This window comes from Muscardinus avellanarius, assembly GCF_963383645.1.
Source record: "Muscardinus avellanarius genome assembly, chromosome: 4".
Lineage (NCBI taxonomy): Eukaryota > Metazoa > Chordata > Mammalia > Rodentia > Gliridae > Muscardinus > Muscardinus avellanarius.
Window position 1 is genome coordinate 127,495,661 of NC_137789.1, and position 23,232 is coordinate 127,518,892.

At 45.9% G+C, this 23,232-nt stretch overlaps 1 protein-coding gene across 1 annotated transcript in view; it reads left to right on the forward strand.

Moving 5' to 3' along the window:
• PLCE1 (phospholipase C epsilon 1) overlaps positions 1-23,232 on the forward strand; it is a gene marked incomplete at both ends in the record, with an annotated part of 297,487 nt that overhangs the window by 170,009 nt on the left and 104,246 nt on the right. Inside the window, 1 exon segment of the mRNA XM_080695071.1 lies at positions 22,623-22,768. Within this exon segment, the coding sequence (XP_080551197.1) occupies positions 22,623-22,768 (146 nt within the window).

The window sequence follows — 23,232 nt, forward strand, 5'->3', positions numbered from 1 at the left end:
TGAGAAGAAGGAACATGGCAGGCAGAGAGGACAGGACGTGCAAAGGCCCTGTGAGAAGGTCAGTGTGGCTGGGGTGGGGACAGAAAAGGAGGCAGGAGGTGATGAACAGACGCCTGATCTGTAGAGCTGCGTAGGTCCTTGTAAGTTTGTCCGACTTTATCTAGAATGTAATGGGAAGTCATTAAAGGGTTCTGAACAAATTGTGTGCCTTCTTTTCTAACTTGCTTCTTCTGTTCAACCTTCGTGCATTCACGTTGACAAGGAGAGCTGTAGTTGGTTCGTTTTCAGGAGTGTATATTATCCTCATGGCCTTCTGGTTCCAGGCCATGCATCAGCTGTGGACGGTGGGCAAGCGTATATGGCCAAAACTTTGAAATTGCTGTTAGCAAATTGCAACATAGTCAGTCAGTCAAGCCTGCCCACTGAGCTGTACAGTTGTAAAGAACATTAGAGTCTCTTAGTTGAGTGGCTTTAAATCTGTAGGCCTTGAGGCTTTGTGGGAAGGCCTAGGATCCAGCCCTGGGTAGTCCATGCACAGGATGGAGAGAGGCTGTGAAGGGAGCAGCATGGAGTGTCCTCAGGAATCCTCCCTGAGGCTCCTTCGAGCACCATTTCAACACTACCGACCTGGTCAGCCCCCTGAGCCCTGAACAAGGGCAGGCGGGCGAGTGTGACTGACTTTGCTCTTCGATAACAGCAATTTCAAATTTTGGGCCATGTACACCTGCCCACTGTCCACAGCTGATGCATGGGGCGACATCACCTGGGTCTGGTCATGAGGAAGCACCTGGCCAACCTAGACTAAGGGCCAGCTCACAGGATGCAAAGCCTATAGTCTTTGAAATTACATGAAGCCATGAACATGAGGGAGCAGCGGAGAAGAGGTTGAAAGAGACTGAAGATACCTGGATGAAAAGTAGCGCGTGGTCTCCACACCAGCATCATCTGGGAACTTGGGAAACTCGGGGTAGTCTGCCTATCTCTCCACCCACCGATGCATCATCTGCTTTTTTTTTTTTTTTTTATGTGGCCCTGGGGATGGAACTCAGGGGCCTCTACCTCCAGGCTATACCCCCAACCTATTTTATATTTTATTTGGAAGCAGGGTCTCACTAAGTTGCTGAGAGCCTCACTAAGTAGCTGAGGCTGGCTTTGAACCCGTGCGATCCTCCTGTCTCGGCCTCCCAAGCGCTGGGATTACAAGCACGCGCCACCACTCCCGGCTGCATCATCTGCATTTTAGCAAGCTTCCTAGCAGTTCCTACACACACTTAAGGTGCACACCTAATCTCTGAGCCTAGGGAATAAGATTTTATCAGAATCACTTAGGAAAACTTTTATAAGGAAATTCCTACTCCCTCCGCCTGAGTCTGCTGAATTAGATGCTTAGTGATGAAGTCTGCAGTTGGGTATTTATAAAACAACTCTCACAAATGGTTCCGAAAGCAATCTACTCCAAAGAATCACTGAGCTGTAAATGGGATTGTCATTTACATGAGTGGCCAAACCCGGGTTCATTTCACTCTCAGGACACAGGTTGCAGAACCAAGCTAATCAGTGTAAGTCCCACTCCAAACACCAAGCCGTGACCCAAACTAATACTTTAACACAGAGGTGGAATGTAAATAAATATTGCTGGTTCACATTTCAGTAGTTTTCTAGAACATTTAAGTGGATTTGAAAAATACTTTTGAAAGGATTGTTTATACAAACATCATGCTCTTTCCAGTCCTTGTTTGGCATAGATTTTAATCAGATTTAAAATGGTGAGTGTTCTTTGCAAGGTTGTATGTTTCTTTTCTTCCAGGGCATGTAAACCAGGACATCTGGGTTTTATCATTAAAATACTAGAACATGTCCAGCATTTTTAGGAAATTTAGGCCAGAGTTTATATACTACAGGTGTTACATACAGTTGATAGAAGGCTAGCATCTACTTATTTAGAGTTAAAAGAGGAAAAACACATGCATATCAATTTTGTTTCAGAAAAATATTTAACTAAAACATTTAAGTTTATGTTTTCCAGCACTTTATAAAAAGTAGGAGAAAAAAGAAAAAATATCTTAGTCAATTTTACATGAAAGTATGTAGTCTTCAGATATTCTTTCTTGTATAGTATATACTCAAATCTCGTCAATTTATAGGAAAATTTGCTTTTACTCTCTTATTGGCATCTGCCAATTTGCCTGTAGTGCTTCATGGACATTAAAAACATTGTTCTTTATTCATTTTTTCCTTGTCCTAGAGAAGATAAGAAAATGTCAATTTTGAAGCCTGAGCCTGGGTATAAATACAGGCATGCTCTATATACAAGTGTAAGAAATGATACTCTCCAGCAGAGAGACCATGGAGAGACTAAATAATGCTACAGTGATAATTAAATTTTAATCTAATTTTATAATTATAATTTTTATCATTTCCAAGTCCCAAAAAATACCCCCACTAATGGAAGTGTCTCACGAAACCAAATGTCATATCTGGAAAGCACTGGATAGCAAAACTGGCTAGCTTTTCTACCGTGCACACAAGTATACACAGCACTGTCGCGCTGATTTCTGTCATCCTGTAATTCCACGGGCAGGTGTGGCTCACGAGCTTGGTTGACGCTACAGGCGTGGCAGAGGAACTGAGTAATTAGATGGCCTGGCTCCATCTCAGAGCTGAGACTTGAGGCCAGCACCCCTGACTTCAAAGCCAGGCTCCCCCACAGCATCCAGCATAGAATGTGTATCCTGTGGATAGGCCCAAACCATCATCTTTTATTGGTTTGGGGTTTATTTATTTACTTTTGGTATAAGATATGTCACTTTCTAACACTTAAATGCTGCTTCTTGCTTCTTAATTTTTTTATTTCTGTCATCTATACCCTAAGCACTTCCAAGTACTTCTTTAAAGGGATTTCTTGAGCTAGATATAAAACAGGTCTTCACCCCTCGAGCTTAATATTTACCCTTTCTCTACAAGAAAAGCAAGGCTGGTATTTGGCCTCCACCCTCTCTTTCAGAGGATCCATGTAACCCTTAAATTACCAGGCCCCTGGACCCCCAGTAGGTCTACTCCTTTTACAACAACTGTCCGTCAATAACATTCCCAGACTCCACTGACTGATCACCCCGAAGAAAATAATCAGGCTTTCACTTCAGCCCACTCTACAAAATCACTCCCAGATCCTGCCAGCTGCATGGCCCAGCCTCCTACATAAATGCCTTCCCTTTGCTGGTGTAAAGCTCACTTCAGCCTCCCTGGGTCCAAGGATTGGGATCGCCCCGGCTCCTAACCGTGAGCTTGTGCACTCTGAGCAGTTCATCAGAGTCTCCCTCTCCCAGGTCGCAGCCAGGTTTCCCTTCCTGAAACAGGGCTCTTCCTCCCCGCAAGGAAGCAGAGGACGCTGTCTGCTTTGGCCTCTCTTTCTCCTGCCACCCCTAATGAAGACAAATAGCAATGCACCATTATTTCTGCTGGGTATCCCCTTGGACCTCCCTTCTAGAATTCTACCCCACGTTTCCCTTTTCTCCTCCCTTTCCCAGCCACAGCCCACTCTGCAGGGCACAGCTGGTATCCCTCTCTGGCTGGACCTGCAGGGGAAAAGTTCAAGCCCAGCATATCTGAAATTCTGCAGACGGGTCTGCTGCCACAGCCACCTCTTGGGTCCCCTCCGGCCTGCTGAGGGCCATGACGTGGCAGGCCCTGTGCCGGGCACGCCTGCGTTTGTTGTCCTGACTCTTCCCCTCCATGTTCCTAGCTTCTGCCTAACTAGGACGCAGTAGTGCCACCATCTCTGAGTTAGTGTCTCTAGCAATCGCTGCAGCTCCCAGCTCTCCCCCTCTTCCTCACCATCAGACCAAGTTGGCTCCTTCCCAGAATGCAGCGCTTCCACCACCACTGGGAGGGCAGAGCCTCTTCACAGAGAGGACTGAAACCCAGCAGGTTAAGAACTAGGACATCCTGAGGTCTGTTGGTCGGTCGGTCGGTCGGACCTGAGGCCTTGTCCAGCGCTGGGCAACCTTTGCACATCACCTAATATCCCTGGTCCTCTGTTTCTTTGCTCATCAGATAAAGCAAGGGGACTAAATAACATCCAAGGGTTTTTCCAATTCAGACATCTTAAGCCTATTGATTTATTGTCATATTATTTAGTAGGATCTCATGGCTACAAGCTGGTCTACCCCCTGGGCAATTTCCTCACAATACCCTTGGCTATGAAATAATATATTGATGCCCACATGCCTTAATCTTCTCACTTTCAAGTCTGGGAAGAACCTCCCTTTGTGTCCCGGTGTTAGAATTCCTCTGACGACAGATTGATTCTGGATTTATGACATCAGTTATATCCAGGACATCGGTTATATTCAGCCCTTTCTGTGTTAACCCCCTGTAGCCCGCCCACCCTGAGAAGTGGAAGGGCTGTGTTTTCAGGAGCCAGGTGAGGAGGCGCAGCCTACAGAACCACCAGTGGAGACAAGACCTGGCTACGTCCACTGCGGGCTGAAGGATCCAGGGCCAAGATTCTAGGTTTCTTCTAGATGTTAGTGAACCTTTGAAATAAAAAAAAAATAAAAGCACATTACATGGTCAAAAGAACTGGGAAAACACTGAATATTAGCTCCTTCTTAGAGATTTATCATGCACTAAAGACTCCAAGAAATCCTGCCAGTAAGAAACCTTTTTTTTTTTTTTTAATCCCAGTATTGCCTGAACTTAAATGGCCCCAGATACTTTCTTTACAAAATACTTAACATGTAGGGGAACATATCCACTGGGAAAAGTTTGGGAAATATTACCTCAAAACACCGCTGACCTGTTTCTCTCTGGGGTCTTCAGAGAAGAAAGGGGTAGACACAGCTGCTGGAATATTTACTGAGCACCTCTGACATGTAGAATCTGGGGGTCTTAATTCAAAATCGGCACATCCAGTGTCTGCCCAACAAGATCTCAAAACTGAACACCATGGAAGGGCAGACACATGCAGATCTGAGGCCATTCAATAGACAAGACAAATGAGGTATCAGGTACAGCTTGGAAGTACTAGAGCCAGGCCCCTGGGCAGTTGTTTGACTTTCTGAACTGAATTCCAAGCTCGCAGCTGTCAGGCTCGAGTTCCTCGGCGCTGTCCCGCCAGGCAGTTAACGCTCACCAGTTACAAGAGCTCCTTGCAGGACAGTCACTGTTTATTTTTATACATTAGGTAGCTGGTGAAGCATTTCAAGCCATTTTATCCTGAGCTGAACATCCTAGAATTTTACCTTTCACATACAGTTCTGTTGGTTTTTACGCAGAATTGGGGCGTGTTCTTCTTTTTCACAATGAGAAAGAGAGGTTGAAATCGTCAATGTTGTGGGACAGAGCCAAAGTCCCACTCCAAAAAGTTCTATATCTGCAGGTCAGTGTAATTCATGTTTCTGGGACGAAGGCTCTGGGTTTTCAGAGCAGATGTCTTTTAATAGTGAGTCACCACTATTGTTTTCAGGACTTTCTCTCCTGCCAAGCTGTATTCATGTGTCCCCACTTTCTTAGAGAGCCCGCACACAGAGCTCTTCCTCATCTCCTGCTCCCTGCCATCCACGCCAACTCTCCTTCAATGTTCTAATCTATAGAGTATTTCTGAAAATTTTTCTTGCCCCTTTTCTGCTTTCCTTCTTCCTCTTCTTTCTGGCCTTATTTATTTATTTATTTATTTATCTACTTATTTATTTTGAGATTGAACCCAGAGGCATTCTTACCTCCAAGGTACACCCTCAGCTCTTTTTAAATTTTTAATTGTATTTTATTTTATTAATTAATTTATTTATTTATTTTTTGTTGCAGTACTGGGGATGGAACCCTGGGGCATTCTACCTCTGAGCTACACCCCCAGTCCTATTTTTTATTCTTTATTTTGAAACAGGGTCTCATTGAGTTGCAAAGGGCCTCACTAAGTAGTAACTGAGGCTGGCCTCGAACCGTAATCCTCTCATCTCAGCCTCCCAAATGCTGGGATTACAAACATGCGCCACCACGCCCAGCTTTTTATTTTTTATTTTGAAACAGGGTCTCACTAAGTTGCTGAGGTCGGCCCTGAACCTGCGCCCCTCCTGTCTCAGCCTCCCAAGTACTGGGATTGCAGGTGTGTGCACCACTCCTTGCTTTTCTGGCCTCTTTAAAAGCAATGAAGGATCATTTTCTCGGAGGCGCTCATCATGGGAAGTTCCTTCTCTACTTAACAGAAGAGAAGCCAGCACTGTAATAAAAAGGCCAGCATTCTTTCCAGAAGGGCCACATCTTGAAGAGGGAGCTGCTTATTATTTTTTATTATCAATATTAGTTGACATTTATTGAGCACATAACTCAGCTCTATGCCCAGGATCCCTGTATACATATTATCTGTTATTATTAATCACTACACCCCTGTAATACAGGACATTGGTTACCACCATTTTATGCATGAAGAAATTGAATCTGAGAGTAGTTTAAAAACTTGCTTAGCTGGGTGTGGTGGTAGATGCTTGTAATTCCAGTACTTGAGAAACTGAGACAGAAGATTCACAGGTTGGGGGCCAGCCTCAGCAACTTAGCAAAAGCCTGGGTTTTTTTTTTGTTTTTGTTTTTGTTTTTGTATTTTTGTTTTTTAAGGTTTTTTTGTGTGTGTGCGATACTGGGGATGGAACCCAGAGGCATCCTACCTCCAAGATACACCCCTAGCCCTATTTTTTATTCTTTATTTTGAAACAGAGTCTCACCAAGTTGCGAAGGGCCTCACTAAGTAGCTGAGGCTGTCCACGAACCACGAACCTCTGGTTTCTGCCTCCCAAATGCTGGGATTACAAGTGTGTGCCACCATGCCCAACTAAAAGCCTGTTTTAAAATAAAAAATTAAAAAGCTGCAAGTATAGCTTGGAGATGGAATGCCCATGAGTTCAACCCCTAGTACCTCCCCAAAAGTGGTTAGTAGAATTTGATAGTCCTGTTTGCATCTTTAAACTTGGGGAGATTTAGCCAAGGGTGGCTAAAACTGCAATCCTAGTACTTGGGAAGCTGAAATAGAGGGGTTGTAGGTTTGAGGTCAGCCTCTTGCAATGTAGCAAGATGTTCAACAACCTAGTGGGACCCTGTTTCAAAACAAAAACATAAAAAAGGGCTAGGGGGTACTAGCCCCCTAGTACCAGGAGGTAGAATGCCCCTGGGGTGAGTCCCCAGTAAAAATAACAAAAACATACATACATATATATATACATATATATGTATATATATTATACAAAGGAGTTTTATAGAATCCCTTTGAGTGTATATGACAGACAAGCAACCATGGGACAGTTATTTATTTACACAGGAGGAGAACAGTCACAGAGCAGTGTAGTAAGGACCCACTATGTAAGGGTTCAGTTAAGGCTTCCTGGAAGAGGTGACATCTTTGCTACTTGGAATTCTATTGGTTGGAGACCTGGAGGATGGCGGAGTCAAGGACTGGGAATGGTGCACTTGAGGTTCTGGGCCCTCTGGGTAGAAATGTTGGATTCATTCTTAGATAAAGAAGACAAGAGATAAAATTTGAAGCCAGTAGCAGATAGGTGGTGGGTAAAACTAGGTTAAGTGAAGGAAGCATCTATGGAGAGTGTGGCATAAGAGGAGATTCAAGAAGGGCCAAGACAGAGCCACAAGAGACACCACCATTCAGGACACAACTCGTGGCTGCAGGGTACAGTGTCACACGCCTGGCTCGGGCTGGGGCTGCCTGAGTTGACGTCTCACTTCTACCTCTTACCGGCTTTGTGATCAGCAGCTGACTGAACTCTCTGTGCTTCCGTTTCATTTATCAGCAGAGGTGATACCAGCATGCTCCTTCCTGGGTTGTTATATGATTAAATGAATTAATGCTTGCTAAAATGCTTAACACAGAATCTATCTAAAAGTGCTCTACGAGAGCATTTGCTATCATCACTATGTCACTGATGGTCTTTTTTTTCATAGTCACCAATGTTTATTTCTATTTTTTATATATATTTTTATTGGTGCATTGTAGTCAAACATCACAATGGAATACAAGACTTATGGGGATATATAAGTACACATCATCCAATTAGCCTTTATCCTATCCCCATCCCATTCCTTCCCCCTCCCTCAATTCCTTGCTTGATTTAGTGATTAACGTTAATATATTTGTTTACATGCATCATATGTCTTAAAGAGATTCCATCTTCCCCCATCCCATCCCCTCTGATTGGTCACCTTAATTGCTCCTCCATAGGACCCTTTTTTCAACTAGATCTCCTCCTATTACCCATTTCTTCCTAGATTTTGCATATTAGGGAAAGCATCTGATTTTTTATTTTCTGTGATATTTCTCTGTGTATGCCGCATTGCAAGTTCTGATTCCACTTCTGAAGGCCCCAGCGCCAGCCTGGCCACATGGCAGACTCTGATCCCAGCCTCGCTGGCTCCAGCACTGGCCTTGCCTCATGGCAGGCCCAAATCCCAGCCAGGCTGGCCCTGGCACCAGCCTCACCCCTCGGCAGGCTCCAATCCCGGCCTTGGAGGCCCCAGCACCGGCCTTGCCTCATGGCAGACCCCGATCCCAGCCTCACTGGCCCTAGCACTGGCCTCACCCCTCAGCAGGTTCCTATCTCGGCCTCGAAGGCCCCTGCACCAGCCTTGCCTCACACTAGACTCGGATCCCGGCTTCGCTGGCCCCAGCACTGGCCTCACCCCTCGGCAGGCTTCGATCCCGGCCTAAGAGGCCCCAGCACTGGCATTGCCTCATGGCAGACTCAGATCCCAGCCTCACTGGCCCTTGCATCGGCTTCACCCCTCAGCGGGATCCGATCCCAGCCTCGGACAGAGGCCCCAGCACTGGCCTTGCCTCATGGCAGGCTTCAATCCCAGCCTCCCTGGCCCCGGCGCTGGCCTGGTCACCCAGCAGGCTCCTATCCTGGCCTCAGAGTCCCCAGCACCAGCCTTGCTATGCATCAGGCTCTGGTCTCTGTCACTATGAGCAGGTTCTCTACAGATGTTCCCTTTTTTCTTTCTATTATTATTATTATTATTAGTAGTAGTAGTAGTAGTAGTACTGAGGTTCCTGGAAACCTCTCTATCTCCAGGCTACACTTCCAGAGACCTATCTCTTCATATATATATATTTTTTTTTGGGGGGGCGGGGGGGAAACAGGGTCTCTTAAGCCAGCGAGGCTGGCCTCAAATCAACATGATCCTTCTGTCTCCACCTCCCAAGTGCAGGAATTACAAGCATGGAACCACCACACCCGGCATTCTTTCTTTTTTTTTAATATGAGAAAGTAGTACATGTCTTTTACAAAAGCTGGGACCCCCAAATACCTAGTGGCAATAAGCTTTGTCTTCCCTCCAAAGGCAGAGGTCCATAGCTTCTCTTTGGAAAGCAGGCTCTGCTATTCCACGTGCAGCCTGGCCTCCCACTCTGCACAGAGGAGCGCGGTGGCCATGAGAGCTGATGACTCCCAGAACACGCAACGTGTAGGCCTATCCCGGCTATGCAGGGCTCCCTTTGGTACCCCCCAAACCCTTTTGCCACTTAGCATGTTGTCCAGACTTCTCGAGCATGTGCAGCAGGTGCAGTCAGTCTACTTTTGGGGAGATTTCCTCAAAAGCTCAAGGTACACTGGACTGGATCTGTCTGCCCCTCCAATTTCTACCTTTGGGGCAATTTCTTCAGAAGATCAAGGTGGGTTGAATCAGGTCTTTGCCTCTCCAAAATAATAGCCTCCACCTCTGCCACTGGCACCAGCGCCTGCGCCTCTATGCTGCCCCGCCGCTGCTCAGCCAGCGCCACCTTCCTCCTGGTTCTCTGCTGAGCTCCTTCCTTACATGATATGATGTCCAGAATTCTTAAGCCTGTGCGGCAGGGGCAATCCCCCTTCGTGGGGGGTTTTATCCAAAAGTTCCGAGTGAATTGGATAGAGTTTGTCTGCATCTCCTGAGTCCTGGCTGCCACCACCACCATCTTGGCCCCTCTCCAATATATTTTTTTATAATAAGAGAAGACAGTATATGTGTTTTTGAAGAGGTTGTGAGATCGAGCACTCAGCAGCAATGAATTTTATCTCCCTTCCAAGAATGGAGGCCCACAGCCTCACCGCACAGAGCAGGGTCTGCTGTTCCGGGCACACCGCAACCCCTGGCACAGCACAGCAGGGCGTGGTGGCTGGGTCTGCTGAGGTCCTGGGACACCCGGCTGGGCTCCCGCCCAGCACTACACAGCTCCCTCCACCATGTCTGGCTCATTTTTCTTACAAGGTGTGTTGTTAAGAGTTCCCAGCATAGCCGGACATGGTGGCGCATGCTTGTAATCCCCGCACTTGGGAGACAGAGACAGGAGGATCGCGCAGGTTCGAAGCTAGCCACACTGGCTTAAGAGACCCTGTTTCCAATTTTTAAAAAGTATTAAAAAATATAGGTCTGGGAGTATAGCCCAGAGGTAGAAGGGTTTCCAGGAACCCCAGTACCACCAAAAAAATAAAAACAAAAAGAGTCCCCAGCATGTGCAGCTAAAGTGGTCTTTTCTCTAATCCCTTCTGGGATGTTCTTCCAAAAATCGCTTTTCTTGCATGGCATGTGCCTCCTTGTCATCTTGCTTCTAATTCCGCCATTATCCACTCTCTCTCTCTCTCCTGTATTCTAGATGGGAAGTCACGGCTGGAAGTGTCTCCTTAAGTTGTCCCAATCTGATATTAAACCAAAATCTGGTGTCCAGGGCTTCCCCGAGAAACGTGTGTCTTATTCGGCGGCCGCGATCGCCACTGCAACCGCGGCCGCCACCATCTTCCTTCATCCACCCACTGATGTCTTAAGGCAAGCCCAGCCAGGACGGCACTGCCCATTGAGGTTCCCCCAAAGAGGAGCCCAGGAGGCCAACCACAGCTGAGCAGGGACAGGCCATGCCCACAGGGAAGACAGCCCTGATGCCTTGCTTATACCTGCTCTACTTGAGTGTAAGCTTTTTGAGGGTAGGCAGCAGTCATGACTTGCTGAATATTTTTCGTATTCACCCAAGTAGCAACAGAGAAGAGGAGGCCACAGGGCCAGGCCTGCCACGGTGGCAGCAGCTCAGCAAGCATCCCTCTTGGGGCATCTCCTGGTAGCTTTGGACCTTTGCAGGAGATACCTAGCTGTCTCCCCAAGTGAGCTACAGATAGACTTTCTTGTGGGCCTTTTCCCACTCTTTCTTCTTCCAGACTCTGGAATTCAGGAAGACCCTGTTCTATTCTGCAGGACATGGAAAACTTGAAAATTCAAATAGGGACAGAATAGAAACACTAGAAGAAAACAGCAGGTTCTCTGTGGCTTAGAATGCTAATAATGTTCTATTAATAAAAGGGATCTGACTCAACCACATCTCTCAGATCTTGCAGCCAAGCTCCCCATAGTCTTCACTAAGAGCCATTTTGCTGTCTAGTAGATCAGAGTGGCTATAATTAATTCACTGTTGGGTCTAATCCTCACGAGAGAACATGGAAAATAGGCAAACCCAGTAGTATAAAAGCATGGGCTTTTGATTTGGCTCAGGCCTGACACTTGTGTAACCTTGGGCAAGCTTGTTTAGCCACTCTGGACCCCAGGTCTTAACATGAGGACAGGATTAATACCAGCCATGCAGAGTTGAAAGGATTAAATCAAACAAGCAATGACATTCTCACGAATACACCTCTGATATGTGGAAGCAGTTGTGAATGTAATCAAAGTAAGCATTACCATTTAAATCATGCAAAGAGGGATTGGTGTGTAGCTCAGTGGTGCAGTTTGTGTTTAGCATGCACATGGGCCTGTGTTCAGTCCCCAGCACCAAAAAGAAAGATCATACAAAGAGGGGGAAAAAATTCATAAATAGCCCTGCAACAGAATCAGGATAGTTTGGTGCTAACAGCTCACTCGTATTAAGAATTTATGTAAACTGTTAGTTATGGATTTTTTTTTTTTTTTTTTGGTGGTACTGGGGTTCCTGGAAACCCTTCTACCTCCAGGCTACACTCCCTGACCTATTTTTGTACTTTTTTATTTGGAAACAGGGTCTCTTAAGCCAGTGCGCTTCTGGCTTAGAACCTGTGCAATCCTCCTGTCTCCACCTCCCAAGCACAGGGATTACAAGCATGAGCCACCACGCCCGGCTTAGTTATGGATTTTAATCTCATCATATTAACGGGAGCTAAAATAACTGGCACCCTGTTTTAGGGCCATTAATAGATGCTCTCACAAAAAGAGAGAATATACACAGAATGAGGCTCCATTTTGAATACTATTTCATAATTGGCTTCAGAATGAATGATCTATTCAATTCAACTGACTACATTAAGAGAGAAGATAACGCAGCCCACTTAGCTGCAAGTGATTCCTCCAATTCCACTTAACCAGAAATAGGTCTTTGCATTCCTCAGAATTTTTTCCCTAGTCCATTTTAAAACAGTAAATAACTCTAGTGACTTTAGAACCTAATGTCTGAGTATTTAAGGAATTTGGGAGTAAGCAACTATCTTTTGCTAACCATAAGCAAGAAGTTCTGCAAACAGAAGAGAGCCAGAATACTATGACCTCTACCCTCGAGGAGTCAACGGTATAGGGAAGGTGGGCATGTGCACCACGTACCCGCTGTGAGGCAGAGCACACTGTCTGACTTTTCTTATGCTTGTGTCCACCGTTCCTGCCCTTATGCCTAGCATAGTTCCTGGCAAATTCACAAGCACGCAGTAACTGTGGAAAGAAAACGCTCTATAACAGATATAAATAAAGTGCCTTGGGAGCAACTGGGACAAAGGAGTAGAAGAAAGATTGGACATCCAGAAATACAAATGTATAAAGTTGGCCTTGTACTTAGGCCATCGTAATATCAACCATGCTATTATTTCATTACTGGCTTTTGTGACTTTTATCCCATGAGGCTCCAAGTTTTAGTCTTCCTTATTAGTGCCCAGCATGGTTCACAATACAGAGTAGATGCTCAGTAAGTATTTATTAGAAGAGGGAGGGTCATCTCAAATCAAGATATATTTGTCAGGTCTTTTTCTCATTTTGAAGTTAGCAGCAACTCAACTCAAACCATCTCAAACAAAAAGGAAATTATTTTATGTGTATGGGGTCATAGAAGGGTTTCAGGCATAGCTGGAGGAATCCAACCAATGTCCTCGGGAATTCATCTTCATTTGCTTTTGTGTTGGCTTTATTCCCAGGCCGGCTTTCCTGCTATCATAGCAAATACAGCTGTTGACAGGCCCAGGCTCACATCTTTACAGTTTATAGTTCCAACAACAGATTGTGTCACTTTTCCTGATAGCTTCAGCAAGAGACTCAAAGAAGGCTCTCATTGACCTGGCTCAGATCATATAATATGTTGTTGTTGTTGTTGTTGTTGTTGTTGTTGTTGCTTTTTTCCTTTATTTTTAATTTATTTTTAATTTTTATGTGGATCATAGTGAAATTGGCATACATTCAGACTGTGCTTGGTGCCCTCTCCCCCTCCACTTCCCCTTTACCCCTCTGCTTCCCCTTTCCCCCTTCCCAACAATGAGTGTCCAGGTTAACCATGCTATAGTCATACTTTACACATATTCGGATATAGCTCCTCTATTAACCAGTCTCAGCCTTCTTCCTCTCCTGTCCTTCTATTCTGGCTTTGCTGAGGTTTCCCCTCCATTATCTGAAGTTCCTCTGGTATTCCTAATACTCCTTAGTTTAGAGAACATTATGTTAAGTGAGATGCAGCCAAGCACAGAAAGAGAAGGGACATATGTTTTCTCATATAATGATTTTTTAACAAGTCACCGAGGTCAGGCCTGAATATAGGCATATGCTCAGCCTGTGTGATCTTGTATACGATTAAACTGAGGAGATGGGGACAGCCAAAATAAAACATACACACACCAAAACACTCCCCACATGTTCACAAGTAGTCAGATTGAAAAAAAATGGCACAGAGATAGGAGTGGGTAGAGAAGAGAAAACAGGGCATGTAGCAGGATTGGAATAGACAAGGTAAAAATTAATATTGGAGAAACTGGGTGTGAGGTACACACTTATATAATCCCAGTTCTTGGGTGACAGGAGAATTGTAGGTTCAAGGCCAGCCTAGGAAACTTAAGTGAAAGCCTGTTTCAAAATAAAAAATAAAAAGGCTGTGGCTGTATAGCTCAGAGGCAGAACATTCCTAGGTTCAACTCCCAGCACTGCAAATAATAATAGCAATAGTAATAATAATAATGCTGAAAGTATACATTCAGATTGGATGATGTCAGCCTTGAAGACCAAAAAAGAGGTTTAGAGCCTGTTCTAAAGACAATATAATTGCAGAATTGGGAAAGAGGAAATGTATAATCCAAGATGTATTCTGGGTTGCTGAAGAGGCTACCTTTGGGTACCTCCTCTTCCTTCTAAGCAAAGAGTCCTCAGTAGTATCCTGCCCAGCAGATGAAGGTGTTCAAGAGGCACTTCTGGTCCAGGCAGATGCCTGGGCGTGGGAAACATGCCAATCACTGTGTCCTCAGCACTGAGACCAGCCTGGGTGGGTCCTGGAGTCCACCCTGAACGAGCTTACAGTTTGGGGAACTGGTCTGAGACAAGGTACTTTAAAACTTGCGTGTGTGTGTGTGTGTGTGTGTGTGTGTGTGTGTGTGTGTGTGTGAGTGATTTTTTTTTCTTTTTTGTGGTACTGGGAATGGAACCCAGGGGCATTCAACCTCCGAGCTACACCCCCAGATTATTTTTTATTTATTTTGAAACAGGGTCTCACTGAGTTGCAAAGGGCCTCACTGAGGCTGTCTGTGAACCACGATCCTCCTATTTCAGCCTCCCAAATGCTGAGATTACGAGCCTGTGCCACCATGCCCGGCTGTAATTAAAAATTTTAATGACACTTTACTCCTAACAAAGAGTAAGGAAAGCCTTCAGAGAATAACATGTGAGTCATCCTTCTCTTAGGGAAAACCCCCGCTCGGGGCAGTCACAGATTCTTCCAGCACGGCCTTGTCTTAGTTAGGAACTGGTACTTTCGTGACTGCTCTCTCCTGATTTCTGTGTTCCATACCTGGAATCCAGGTTCTCTGCCGACCTCTCAGGCAGCAGCCTCCATAGTCATAGCGTGAGCGCTTGAACCCTTCGCCACGCACCCAGGCATTGTGTTGGGATCCTTAGCAATTATCTCTGATTTTTACCCTCATAGTAATTTTAGGGGGGTACTGAGGATTGAACGCAGGGGCATCCTACCTCCGAGCTACACCCCAGCCCTATTTTTTATTTCTTATTTTGAAACAGAGTCTCACTAAGTTGCAGAGAGCCTCACAATGTAGCTGAGGCTGGCCACGAACCTGCGATCCTCCTGTCTCAATGTCCCAGGTTCTGGGATTAAAGTGTGCGCCACCTCACCCAGCATCCCTCATAGTAATTTTAGGAGGAAATATTATTCCCATTTTACTGAACCCAGAGCTGGCCTTGGGAACATGCCAAGAAAGCAGTGGACCTGGGAGCTGCGGGCAGGTCCACCCAACCTGACCATGTTCTCCCCACACTTTGTGATGCAGCCTCCTCCTAACTTCCCCTCCTAGTTCCAGAGTTCCAGAGGGCCTACACTCCCAGACTCAGGCCCAGTCAGTGCATTGAGACAGAGTGGCTGACTTATAATACTGGGCCACATGTTCTACAGAAGTGATGATTGGGCTCTGGCTCGAGGTGCAGAGTGCAGAAAAAGGACACTGAGTCCCCGCTCATCCCCCAAGCTGGTGCTCAAGCTTTAGGGCAGTTAGGACTCACCAGGGAGTCTACCTGAAATGCAGATTCCAGGCCCCCCCCCAGAGAGCCCCAAGTCTAGGTGAGGCCTTGGGATCCGCATCAGAACAAACACCTCACCGCTACCCCCAGGGATTCCTATGTGAGTACTCCACACTTGAACTTTGCTGGGATGGGGTGTGTATGTGCACAATGTGTGTGTGGTGTGCCTGTTAGCATGAACTCGCCAGCTCTAGGTCAAGTCTGGTCTTGGTCCATGGAAGACAGGTGTGAATGTCCACTACACATAAACTCCTCGAGAGTAGCTTTGTCTAGACTCTCATTGTCTCCTGCAGATTTCACCACTTTAGCCCAACCTTTGCAAGGAGGGTGACAGTAACTACAAAGAATCGTCTTTCTCTGAAAACTTGTGCTCAGCATATTCAAAAGACTTTTTGGCAGAAAGTCATTTGTCTCTTTCTTCTGGACCTGGGAACAGCAATAGGAAATGTTCAGGCTTTTTCCCAAATATAATCCCTGAACATTCAGAGGCTGAGAATCCTCCCTGCCCACAGCCTCCTGGGACTCTCGATGGCCTGCCTATCAGCCAGAGGCACCGAGCATCCCCATCCTAGAAATGTGGGAAAGATGGTCTCTGTCCTTGAGAATGTAGGATCTGCTGGGGGGGGGGGGGGGACAGAACAGGCCCATGTGAAAGAGTCAGGCACACAAATGTAACAAAACAAGCCAAGTGCATCCCTGCGGCGGTGAGAATCCAAGCGCAGATGCTACTGTGGACTAAGATCTTATATAAAGTCAAAGAGAAAGGAGAAGACCTTGCATGTAAGGTCCTGGGTGAGCTATCAGAAAAGCCTTGCTGGAGGAGGTAAGCATCATTCATTCCCTCACCGCCTGGCCTCGCTGGCTGCTGTGCGTCAATGACACTGCTTCCTATTGTGAGCTTGGCAGGCCCAGCAAGTGCCTTCGTGGGAACACAGCTCCACGTGTGAGCCGAGGTCAGGGCATCGTGGCCACCACAGCAGGCACCATGTGAGGACATGGTCCAGGAGGCCAGTCAAGGAGGTTCTCCTCTAGGAAGTGATGTTCTCTTCAGACTCCTGAAGGTAGACTTTCCCCTTACCCAGAGGGACCAGAGCACAAGTACAGAAGGTCCCCAGCTGGTTGGCCTACCCGCTCTCTCTTCCCATCCTAGATTACGTGTCAGTGTGTGGACACCTCAGGTCACAAGTTCAAATTCTGTCCCTCCACCAGTGCCACCCCATGGCCCCTATGTTCTACCCTCAGCAGGACTGATCTAGACAGAAGGTTCTCGCAGGCCTGGAAGTGGGCCTGGGGCCAAATGGCCAGGGGGCTTTGGAGGCCGGGGTCTATGAGGAGTGAATGATCTAGAAGTTGTGCAGCCTGTGGGTGATCATATCCCCTCTACCCACAGACTTCTCACTGCGGAGAGGGGCAATTGGAAGATCAGTGAGGACCCCTTTGAGGCCTGGGGCCCAGGTGTCCCAGGTATGGGGTCCTTATTGCAGGTCTAAAGAAAGTTCTGGCTAAAGGATGAGTAGGTGTGAGCTAATTAACCAGCTGAATGTGGTGGTGGTAAGGGGGAGGGGTGTGCTGGTATTGGGAAATGGCTTTGGTATTAATTTCCAAAATATAGGTAGTCAGAGCTTGGGTGTTGCAGGCACTCAGGCAGGGAAGGAAGCCTGCAGAGTTCCCAGCACCAAAAGTGATTAGCAAGAACACAAAAGAGTGGTAGCCCAGGGCCTTTGTATTTTAAAAACAAGTTTACATAATAAATAACTTCTAACAGACAGGCTAAAACTGCTCAAGGACCAGGAAGAGGGTGCAGGCCTTTTTCAAAGAAGGCAAATCCCCAGGTCTTTTTCAAAAAAGGCAGAAACCCACTTGGGAAGCTGAGATAGGAGGATCTGATCGCACAGGTTCAAAGCCAGCTCTACTTATTGAAGCTCTCAGCAACTTAGTGAGACCCTGTTTACAAATAAAATATAAAATAGGTCTGGGAGTATAGCCTTGAGGTAGAAAGCTCCTGGGTTCCACCCCTAGTACCACACACACACAAAAAAAGGCAGATACCAGAGACAGGGGCGTGCCCACAGCTACACCTACAGGAAAAAGGCTTTTGGTCAAGCAGGGTATAAGATAAGTAAATCCTCATCAAAGGACTGTACTGAGAGAATGGGCAGATCTACACTTAGTGGGGTCAGAAAGGCTACTGTTTAAGCAAAGACTGGAGATAATCTTTATAAAAACTGTTGGGTATTCAAAAACTTCAGTGTCTTACCTCAAGGTACTCCACTGCATTTATTTCTCTAATGCAGTGCTTTGTTCTGTTCCTTCTTTCTGTTGTTATAATAATAAAAATTGCTTAAGCTTACAGCAGCAGAGTTCTGAAGAACAAGAACCGGCGGCTACATCTCACACCATGGGGGGGGGGGTTCCCTAGAAGGAACAACAGCACAAGGTCCTTGAGATGGAAAAATGCCTGCTCTGCCTCTCTAAAAGCAAGGGTATGAGGGAGAGGATGATTAAAAAAGGACAGGGGCCTGGTGGACCAGGTTAGGATCTGGCTCTACAGAGGACACAGCAAGACATGGGGACCAGGGAATGATCACTCTGAATGATGCAAGAACATTCCTTCCAACCTGAGTTGGAGCCATGCTGATAAGGTGTTTGATGGAGAAGAGAGCAAGGTGCTCAATTCAGCTAGGCCTAAGAGTGCTGATAAAAGACCAAAAGATGTCTATGTATATACATATATGCATATGGGCAATTAGGAGCTGTGGGCTTGTCCAGGGCTTTAGGATCAATGGGGTTAGCCAGAGCCTTCTGGGAGAAGCTCTTAAAGAGTTTGGGGAAGGGGCCAGTTCTCTCCTTGTTCTGAGCTGACTGTTGAAATCAGGAAAAATAAAAAATAATTTTTTTATTTTATTTTATTTTTTGGTGGTGGTACTGGGGTTCCTGGAAGCCCTTCTACCTCCAGGCTACACTCCCAGACATCAATATATATATAATTTTTTTTTTTTGAAACAGGGTCTCTTACGCCAGCATGGCTGGCTTCGAACCTGCGTGATCCTCCTGTCTCCACCTCCCAAGCGCGGGGATTACAAGTGTGCGCCACCAGGCCGGGCTAATTTTTTTAATTTTAAAAAAAGAAATCAAGAAAAATAATCCGCCTCAGTGAGCACCTCTGTGCTCTCGAAGCAGTCCCTACAGACTTTAAGTGTCTTTTCATGCTTTTTCTTTGTGACTTCGGTCCTGAATTCCTTCTGAATTGGCAACACATCCTGTTTTCCACTTAGTAAATACAACCAGCATTTATGCTTTGGGCAGCCTTGACCCTCATCACTGAGCCTTTCCCTATTCATCTCGCTGACTTTTTCATTTATGTTGTCTCATCAGTGACACTCACCACTGACCGCCTGTGAAATCATTAACACATTAGGCCGTAGTAAGAACCGTCCCTGAAGTTTGTTAGCAGATGTTGTATGTGCTTGCATGTGTTTATGATAGCAGTGCTTACATAATCTCAACAACTGGGGGCCCTGGGGACTCACACTCAATGATGGAACAGTTGGTTTAAATTAGGTTTCCATGTGAAATACAGTATCGCTATTTTTTCCTAGCATTGTGGGAAAGTGTATGGAAAATGATTTGACTGATAGGAAATAAATCTGGACGCGTGATCAGGATCACAGACCCAAGTCGGGGTCTGCACCCACTCTGTGAAGCAGTCCTCTCCAGGGAAGGTGGAGTTAACCCTTTCCAGTTTCTGTGTGGTCCAAGAGTAGGGTAAAAAAAAAAAAATACAGTGATTTTCCAGAGCCCCTGATTCGTCCTGCCTTTCAACAGGAAAGGCGCTAAGCCACAGAAAGAATATAGCCAGAGGCCTCAAGGTAGCAATGAGGTCCATACAAATGGTTCTTTGAAGAACCATTTCAATTTTTCAGGATCTCGCTCATATTTGTAATGAGAAGGGTTTGAATTTCCAGCTCCATGGGTTGATGGTGTTATGATCCTCCGTGTTTGCTGCTGACTCCCCACTGTAGGGTAGTGATCATACAAAGCAGGTCAGACAGTCGGGCGTGGTGGCGCAGGCTTGTGATCCTAGTACTTGGGAGGCTGAGACAGGAGGCTCCAGGTTCCTGGCCAGCCTCAGCTACTTAGTGAGGCTCTCCGCAACTTAGTGAGAGCCTATTTCAAAAATAAAGAAAAGCTGGGCATGGTGGCACATGCTTGTAATCCCCATGCTTGGGAGGCAGAGACAGGAGGATTATGCAGGTTTGAAGCCAGCTGCGCTGGCTTAAGAGACCCTGTTTCCAAATAAAAGGTATAAAATAGGTCTGTGAGTGTAGCCCAGAGATAGAAGGGTTTCCAGGAACCCCAGTACCACCAAAAAAAAAGAGAAAGAAAAGGAAGGAAGGAAGGAAGGAAGGAAGGAAGGAAGGAAGGAAGGAAGGAAGGATGGATGGAAGAATTAGGGCTTGGGTGTGTGGCTCAGAAGTAAAATGCCTCTGGGTTCCACATCCAGTACTAAAATAAAATTTAAAAAAAGAAAAAGAAAAGCAGGTCAGACTACAGAAAAAACTAGACAGCAGCATCAAGAGTCAGTCTCTCTTAGCCAAGGTTTCACAAAAGTGACTTTTAATCAGGTGAGAGGGTGAAGTGTGGAGACTTACCAACGAGCAAGGGATTGCTTGTAGCTACAGAAGGGCGGGCTCTGGGGATCCCACAGGGCTCCTGGGCGTGGCCAGGCTCGGGTGAGAGGTGGTCCATCTGTTTTACTTCCACTTACTTCAGAAGGGAATAGGAAAATTATTCAGTGTCCCTGACTGATACCAGGATGTAACCATGTTTCATCACATTTAGCCACTATCCCCCCCCCACTTATTTCTATGTAGAAATAGGGAAGAGGTGCTGAACATACACCCCTTGCATTATAGGTTTCTCCCCCTTCGTTTATTTAATGCACGAGTACTCTATCACAGCTTTATCTTCAAATATGAAGCTCCAAACTGAGTGCTTAAGAGGACTCCCTCTGTTGCTGCCAGCATTCGATGGCACGAATCCTTATCTCCCCATGCTCTTGGACATGATGCTGTTGACCTTGAATTCTTATTTTCTGCAGTTGTTCAGGTCACCATGAACTCTCTGTTCAGGTCTCACTCTCATGCAAGCTGGGGAAAAGAATAGATCCCCAGGTTTCAGCAGTTACTGTTCTATATGTAGGTACCAGGGCCATGTGGCATCAAGACCCAGTCTTTGGTCTATTAACAACTGAGTTCAACAACCCAGATGTTAGCCAGGGTCAAAAAAGTAACCCAGAGGGAGATTAGTACCCAAGCAGCAAGGTCTAGACAGCAGCAAAATAATCTTTGAGCTTGAGCAATGATACCAAGACTGTATATCAAAAAGAGGGAAGGCGATGTGAATTATTACTAAATTTGATACTTCATCCTGTACAGTAGGAAAGAACAAATCATATTAGAATAAATTGAACCCCAGAGCTGGAGAATATTAGTTTTCTTTTACACACATCAGACATTTAGTGAGGTTAACAGTGCAACTTCTGAATCTGGTACCCTAAGTCCACATCCAGTCTTTGCCACCTACTGGTAAGGATCTTAAACAGGTCTCTGAGGACATTAATGGTCCCTGATTCCCAGGTTTGTTGTGAAGGATAAATGAGGTAACATAGGAAATGCCAGCTGCTATACAAATATTCATTCTCGTCATTATTTTGACATTTGAGGAGCATAATAGCTGTTGTTCCATAAAGAGGTCTTAAAATTGTTTTTACATTTTTCATTTAATATTATATTTTTGCTACTTATAAACATCTTTAACTTATGAGCTAAGTACATTGATTGCATCTAATCCTTTTTTGGGGGGATGGGTACTAGGGATCGAACCCAGGGGCATTCTACCTCCATGCTACACCCACACCCCTTTTTATTTTGAGAACGGGGTCTTTCTAGGTGCTGAGGGTCTCACTAAGTTCCTGAGGCTGGTTTCAAACCTACAATCCTCCTGTCTCAGCCTCCCAAGTACTGGGATTACAGGCATGCGTCACCGTAGCTGAATGCATTTTATCTTGATATCCATCAGTCAAATATATTTTCATCAAGGTTATCCTGAGGCTTTATTTTCTTATAGCCTTATGGAACTGGATAGATCAACTGGGATCTAATGAATTTCTCTTTTCAGCCTCCCTGTTTTAAAGATGAAGATACAAAGAGACTAAAGATTTACCCAGAGTCTCATATCAAAGACAGGTGGAGCTGGATTTTCACTTTTAATCTCTAGACTGAGTCCAAAAAGATATTTGTGTGTTGGGGGGGGGGGGGGTCTAGGGATGGGACCCAGGGGACATTCAACCTCCGAGCTACACCCCCTGCCCTATTTTTATTCTTTATTTTGAAACAGGGTCTCACTGAGTTGCAGAGGGCCTCACTAAGTAGCTGAGGCTATCTGTGAACTGCGATCCTCTGGACTCAGCCTCCCAAGTACTGGGATTACAAGCGTGCACCACCACACCCAGCTTCCAAAAAGATATTTTAAAAAAATAAAGTTTTAGCTGGGTGTAGTGGTGCATGCTTGTAATTGCAGAATTTGGGAAGCTGGACAGGAGGATCGTGTAGGTTCAAAGCCAGCCTCAGCTATTTAGTGAGGCCCTTTGCAACTCAGTGAGACCCTGTTTCAAAATATAAAGAATAAAAAATAGGGCTGAGGGTGTCACTTGGAGATAGAATGCCCCCGGGTTCTATCCCTAGTACTGAATAATAATAATAATAATAATAATAATAATAATAATAAAGTTTTCTTGTAAAAAAAAAATATTCACCAACCTCCAAAGACACAGTGCCAGTGACCATCCCTCCTGTGTCTTGCAGGTGAGCTCCTGGGTGACATGGCTGATCCTCACGGCAGGTTCCATGGAGGAGAAGCGGGAGGTCTTCTCATACTTGGTCCACGTGGCCAAGTGCTGCTGGAACATGGGCAACTACAACGCCGTCATGGAGTTCTTAGCCGGCCTTAGGTAAGCCAGCAGGAGCAGGCTGATCTGGATATTGTTCCCTCTTACCAGCCGCATGCCACTGGACCCGTTCCCCAGGCAGCCACACTCGCCAATTGGGAGTGGTCATTTGGGGGAATGCATCCTCTTGTGATGCCACAAGCCCTGTATCTCAGAGATGCTGCAGAATTCAGCCCCTGCAGGCCCATCATGATCCTGCTTTACCATGTCTGGTCTGATCCCATGTGCTTGGCCAGGCTGAGTGAAACTACCTGGTTCCATAACCCCTTAAGCCTATCAGCGGCCCCTCCCTCTTCCCACCCATAAATCCCAGTTGCCCCTGTCTCTCAGCCCTGCCCATGGATTGCCCCAGCACCACCGTAGGCTGCTGCCCCTACCTGCCCTTAGTGACAACAGAGGCTAACATCGACGGTAAGCCTCCAATGACTTAACTCCGAACACTGGACTAGCTGAGCACATGCCACACA